The 6,841-nt window shown below is 48.8% G+C and overlaps 1 protein-coding gene across 1 annotated transcript; it reads right to left on the bottom strand.

Annotated features, from left to right (window-relative positions):
- Positions 1 to 2,766: 2,766 nt before the first annotated feature.
- On the bottom strand, positions 2,767 to 6,379 carry LOC102004142. Its single transcript, XM_005396878.1, has 4 exons — positions 6,323 to 6,379; positions 5,305 to 5,469; positions 4,317 to 4,865; positions 2,767 to 2,853 (listed from the first exon to the last, which is right to left on the bottom strand). Exons 1-4 carry the CDS (start codon positions 6,377 to 6,379, stop codon positions 2,767 to 2,769), a joined length of 858 nt encoding a protein of 285 aa, XP_005396935.1.
- Positions 6,380 to 6,841: the final 462 nt, after the last annotated feature.

The following is a 6,841-nucleotide window of genomic DNA, read 5'->3' as shown; positions in this document are numbered from 1 at the left end:
ACCATAACATTTTGCCCCCAAAAGACTCATGCACATCCTATTATGTAAAAGGCATTTAGTCCATCTGCAAGAGTTGCCAAAGTCCTAACAGTTTCAGCATTGCTGAAGAGTCCAAGTCCCAAATCTCTGAGATGAAGGCAAACTCTTAGCTGTGAGCCCCTGTACAAATGAAAAGTTAAACACATCTAACATTCAATAGCATAAAATAAGCAGTACCATTCCAAAAGGTACAAACAGGGGGACACAGAGCATTGGGACCAAAGCAAGTCCAACATCCAGCAGGGGTAACGTTATGTCCTGTAGTTCCATGTTCCGTGTCTGAAGGAATCTGTGGCACATTGTGAGCTCCAAAGGGTTTGCACGAGTCCACCCCTATGGCACTTCCAGTGGTTACAGCTTCCATGGCTTCTCTCTTAGGCCTGCTTTGCTCCCTCCTTGCAGCTTTTCTTAGACAATCCACATTCCTGACTTTTCTAAACTTCTGAGGTCTCCAGTGCCCCTTTTGCTTCACACTCCCAGCTTCACACACTGCCCCCTCAGAGGCACACTGCCTGGCCTCCCAGGCCTTCTGAAATATGGGTGGAAGCCTTCTTAACCTCAGAACTCTTGCATTCTGTATACACCTAAGATCAGTGCCACATGGAAGATGCCAAGGTCTGCTGCCACCTGGAGCAGCAGCCAAGCTTTCCTCTCTTTTGGCCATAGGGGTCAAGTGCCTGGATCACTGGGCACTCTGAATCCACTTCTGAGGAGCAGATTCTCTATGCCGCTGCCATTCTGGAACCTGGTGCGGCCGCCGCTGCCCGTTCTGGAACATGGTGCTCTGCGGCTTCCTTCTCAAGGCAAAGTCTTTCACCTTTGCAGTTTTGAGGCTGCAAAGGTTGAAGACTTGCTGTTTGTGATCCCTCAGGCCATCTCTTTGATTCTCTTGTTCCTTTCAGCAATACAGATCTCCTCAGCCTTATCTTTGCAGTCCACAGCTTTGCTGGAGCTTCCTTTCTGACCAAACTCACAACATTTTAAATCATCCTGCTGGGCTCTTTGCTCTTGATTCTCAATATAAATCTGGCTAAAAGCCCCCAATAATAGCCATGCCACTTCCCCAACGTTCGACTGCCTTGAAATTTCTTTTGCCAGATTAATCAGTCTGCTGGCACCCTTAATCTCAGTCTTAGGCAAAGTCTCTGCACACGAGAAAAATGCAGACAAACTTTCTGCCGAGCCATAACACACATCATCTGGAGTCCAACAACCAGTGCAGTCCTTCTTCCCAACAGAAACCTCCGGAACCTGGTCTTTACCAGCAGGATTTCTATCAGCCTTCAGGACTTCTGAGCTCTGACCAGAATCTCCCAGACAGAACAGCCAAAGGCAATGCAGTGCTTCTCCTTCAGGCAACATCTTCACACTTTTCTAAACTCTTTCCACAAGCCATTTCCAAACTCTCTTGAGCCACATGGTCAGGTATAGTAACAGCAACGACCCCACTCCTCTGGTACCAAATTTTGTCTTGCTTCCTTTTCTCGTTGCTGAGACAAAATACACAACGCCAAAAATGAAGGAAGGAAAGGTTTGTTTAGCTCACAGTTTGTGGAGGTTTCAGTCCACACTTGGCTGGCTCCAAGGCAGAAGATAGCAAAGCAACAAGAACAAATGGGGAATGGCAGTGCATGCAAACCTCTTTCCCTCCCTTCTATTGTAAGCAGGTGACCCCCACCCAGGCGGGGACACTCACATGGTTAACCTTCTCAACTTGTCACAATGACACAATGAATAACATCCTAGAGCAGGAAGGGCATGTCCTTTTCACCCCAGGATGTAGAACTGCTGAGTCATTTAGCCAAACTTCTAGACTCTCCAAGTTGACACAATGTGTCAACCTTAACAGGGTCACTCCAGGCAAATCCAGTTTGACTTTGTGAAAAGTCAGAGTCCCCGGATGGACAGTGCTGAGTGTGTGCATGAAGCAGTGTTTATTAAGCACACAAACAAGTGCATACTTATCTTTCACAGCAAAAAGTCAGCAACTGGAACTAAATGTAGTCACAATTCTGAATTCCAAAATTAAAACAATATTAACGTGTTTTTTGGAAACTTAGAAGAAACACCTGAAAGAATTTCAAATGCTAGCACCAAGTCAGGTCAGGAGTGTGGAAGGTGTGGCCCAGTCTTGGAAAGGAATCTGTACTGTGTTCCGGGGATAATAGGAAATGTAACTCATTACAGGAAGGAAAGGGTGATTCTGTTGTAGGTCTCGATCACTCCCACACTGGTTCCCTGTGGTGTGATCTCAAACACTTCGCACGTGGGATGCTTGCCGGCCTACCATCAAAGTTACTCTCTAGTGAAGTATGAGTCCTAGCTAGGCTCAGTGGTGCTCCCCTGTACTCTCAGCTTGTGACAAAGGAACACAGGTGTTTGACACTTTACATAGGGGAAAAGCAGTCTTATGGCAGAGCATGGGTGGTATCAGGTTAGGTAACTATGACAACATTTACAAGAAACAAACTTAAGGAAACAGAAACTTAATCCTTAAAATGGCACTAGAACAGAAAATGGCGTTGGGGAAGCCTCACGTGATTTCAATTGAATCAGCAAATCCAGAAATCCAGCAGGGAGCTCTGCAGGGGCCATGGATTCCACAGGCATGGGGGTACAGCAGACACGGCGTTTGGCCACATAAAGTAGCACACATTCACCTGAGTGGCCTTGGCTCAGAGGCTCCATGTCCAGCTCAAGGAGAAGATGAGGCAGTTGGGGTTGAGGTCAAAAAGGTGTCCATGGGCCTGCACTGCCCTTCACTGCAGAATGTCCTGAAGCTTGACTTGTGATGATAGAGCTCTGAGCAGACAGCTGAAAAAAATGAGAGTTTGTTGATCACAGCAGCCGCTCAGGACAATGGACTATTAATGTCTGCATGGCATGAGTAGCGGTGAGGAGTGCTCTAAGCAGACCCAGCTGCTGCAGACAGAGATGAGGGAACCCACTGGCGGGATGTGGCATTTCATCTCTTATCTCAGTGACTGTGGTCCAGAGAGCCGTCGTCTTGTTCCTGGCCACTTAGGTGTCTCAGTGCCCCAGCCTCGTCCTCCCCACCCACCGCAGCCCTCGGGCCCTGGGTTCCCTGGAACGCCACGTCCTTCTGAAGCCCTTTCCTTCCTCCCAGCAGCGCCACACAGAGGTTCTTCCTTCCCTGTCCAGTGAAGGCTAATCCAAGCGTGTCTCATCTCCAGCCTTACGTAGTACATTTCCAGGCCAGATTAGCGATGCTCTAAGAATGAGGAGTAAACAGGAAACACGGGACTGTGCATATTCGTTGAAGGATTCCTCCTTTGTTTGAGGTACTGGGGACTGAATCCAAGGACAGCCAAGTGCTCTATTGCTGAGCAAATCCCCTGTCATTTCTGCTTTCTCTTTCGACACACTCAACTGTCGAGGCTGAGCTGACACTTGCAATCCTCCTGCCCCAGCCTCCCAAGTAACAGAGTACAGGGGTCACATCTGGGCACACAGCTTTCTCAAGGACTCTGCAAGCACAGCCTGGCTTGGGGAAGTGTGGAAGGGGCAGCGTGGATGTGGGGAGCCACACACGGCCTCACAGTGGCACGGGGCAGCTTCCTGCCTCTGCGCAGGAGGTTTGTGCCACACAGGCTTGAGAGGCAGAAAAGCTGTTTGCCTTCTGGGATGTCCAGGTGTCCACAGCGACATAGTCCCAAGGAGAAACAGACACTGTTTTAGCTATCATTTTAAACCAGATATTTACACACTATCCCCAATGGTGCAAGCCTATAATCCCAGAACTGCAGAAGGCTGAGGCAGGACAACCTCAAATTCAAACCCAGACTAATCTCAAAACAGCCCCTATCTCAAAAAAAATAGATGATAGATAGATAGGTAGATAGATAGATAGATGATAGACATAGATAGACAGATGATAGATAGATAGATAGATAGATAGATAGATAGATAGATAGACAGATTAGAAAGGGCTAGGCCCTTGGGGCTGGGGATTTAGCTCAGCAGCACAGTGCCTGCCTGGCAAGCGCAAGGTCTTGAGTTCGATTACGGGTTCCGGAAAAAAAAACAAAGAAAAATAATAAAGAAAGGGCTAGGATCTTTATATAAAGGGCAAAGGCCCTGGGTTTTTTCTCAGCCTGCAAAACTGACGGCCTCTTTAGAATGAGCTGGACCTTTATTCAGACAATGGCTTATCCACGTGCACTCCATGCCCTGGGAAGAGGAGCTGCGTGAGGCCCCTAGACTCCCCATTTTGTGTTCCTCACTGCGCAGTGCGGTCCGCGGGTGTGCAGACGCACCTCGTGTGCGTGGAGGCTGCAGACCCAGGAGACGGTCTGGGCTCGCTGTTCCTTCCTCCTTCCTCTCCTCCCGCTTTTGTAGTAAGTACCGCTGCTCATCCACCAGTCCCCCTCCCAAGGGGCGTGGGAGTTTCGTGTGTGCCTCATTCGCTGCGTGCCCAGAGGCAGCGAGAGGGAGTGGTTGATGACCGCATGGCTGTCTCGCTCAGCCGTCCACAGGAACCCTGAAGGCGCTTTCCCTGCGGACATTCGACCGTGAGGAGAGGAAGGGCGGTTTTCGGCTCTCTGCTCTTCCCCATTTGCGCACGCTGCTTCCAGTGTGAGCGCGGCCAAAGCGAGCACAGCACTGTCGTGGCCAAGGCGCTTATTTACTTGTGTCACCCAAGGCGGCTGGATGCAGAGACAAGCAAGTTCCTCGGGGGCTGGTGGTGCGCACCGAGCGCATGGCCGAGCGCCGACCCCCACGGGCGGGCGGGGAGGACAGGTACACAGGTCCAGTTCCCGGTCTAGGGCGGGATGTTGCTGTGATTTAGTGCAGCTGCAGAAATGCTGTGAAGCACGGGCTCAGCTGGTGACAAAGGAACACAGGTGATTGTCACTTCACACGGGACAAGCAGTCTTACGGCGGAGCATGGGGCGGTATCGGGTTAGGTAACTATGACAACATTCACAAGAAACAAACTTAAGGACACAGAAACTTCAGCCTTAAAATGGCACTAGAACAGAAAATGGCGTTGGTTTAGCTTTCTTTCCCAGATCAGCACATGCTACTTTTAAAAACCATTAATAATTCCCAGTTATTCCTTGCATTGGAGAAAGGGTAGAAGCATCTACTTGTTCTGTTCGGCAAACAGCTTTTCAATTTGTACGTAACCAGAAAAGCAATCGGTGGTTAGAAGAAACCGAGCAGCTGAAAAGAGATGCGGTATCTCCGCCAGAATCGCAGGGAGGCGGTCCCAGTGGTGCAGGGGCCGCACCACCTCCTCACATAGAAAGTGCCATTAATCGCCCCCATGCAATGAGGGGCGCATCCAGTGCAGTGCGCTAGCAACTCTCCTTTGAAAAATCCAGCGGAATGAGCCACACTGCGCAGTGTGTCACATTTAATATCAGGGATAAAACAGAAGTTAAAATCTCGAAGATATAGCGAGGTCTGTGTTAGCGTAAGGGAAAGGTTGACTCAAATAATTTAATCAGGGAGTTGGTGCAAATGAAGCAATCTGAAAGCAACCCCAAACTCCTGGAGTTTGTATGTTCCCTGATTATTGAACAGTTCACAACTTCTTATATTTAAGAAAATGTAATATAGTTATGAGCTATCTCTATTTAGGTTGTTATAAATTAAATGCATTTACAGGAGTAAGCAAGTATTTAAAACGTATCTGCGTAAGTAGGAGAAGTTTGACAATTTAAGACACTGGCGTTGAAACACACCCATCTGACTACCGGAGACCCTACAATCCCTCATACGACATTTTCCTGCTAAATAGTTCATTCATGCCTGCATATGCATTTTTTTAATTAAATGTTTACAGTGTGCAAAAGAAATAACTGTGAAGATGCACATTCTCTGCTTTCATAAGGGCCCTAGATTTATCACAGAAATTAATTCTTTAAATTGCTAAACATAGTGATGTTAAAAAAGTATACAGTGCTCCGAGAATGGGTAATGTAGCCCCTGACTCACGGGACACAGCCTGCGGGACACCTCACGCTGGGTGCTGGGAGGTCCACGTTGGAAACACAGGTGCCCATGCTGTTCTTCGTCTCCAGCACCTCAGCTTAGGCCAGCACCGTGACAGCCTCAGCCAGCTGAGGTGGCGGGAGTATTGTCAGGACAGCCAGATCTCATCCGGAAGTCCTGCTGGCCTGGAGGTCATTACAACTGGGGTTCCCAGTCAAGCATCTTGCGGACTCTTGGTATCTAAGTTGCAACATGCATCAATTAACATTGGGAAAGTCTCCAAATGGATTTTAAAGATGACATAGACCTAAGTACATCTCACCCCAATCGCCACAGACTGTAAAAAGCTGATGAATCGCAGCTGAGACTCATTCTCCATGATCTTTGTAAATGGGAGCAGCATCACAATTAAGGCCAAAGGACATGTAATTCCAAGAGGTGAATGAAAGCACCACGATGAAGCTCTGTCCCCAAACCAGGAGGAGGGAAGGGAAGCGAAAGCCAGGCTCCAAGTGAGGCTTCCTTGCCCGTGTGCTGCAAAACGCGCTGGGACTCCACTTGGTAGCATCCTTCCCAGGAGCCTCCCCGGCAGAAAGAGCTGCTCTGGAGGCTGCGTCCACGTCCACTTCACAGGAGGCAGCTGGCAAATGTGCACCTATCGGAGGCTGTGCTCTGGAGCTGTGCAGAAAAATCCCCACTCCAACTCCTTCCTAAAATTGTATTTTTTACCCCTTTCCTGCCACATTGTGTCATTAGTTTATCTACTGTGGAGATCCTGATTCCTTTATCAGATGGTGAGTGTGGAGGGGAGGGGAGCTCACCCTGTCACTCAGGCATTTCA

The sequence above is a fragment of the Chinchilla lanigera genome, unplaced genomic scaffold (genome assembly GCF_000276665.1).
Source record: "Chinchilla lanigera isolate Chin_1 unplaced genomic scaffold, ChiLan1.0 scaffold00055, whole genome shotgun sequence".
In the NCBI taxonomy this organism is placed as follows: Eukaryota; Metazoa; Chordata; class Mammalia; order Rodentia; family Chinchillidae; genus Chinchilla; species Chinchilla lanigera.
This window is presented reverse-complemented; position numbering and strand designations above follow the sequence as displayed.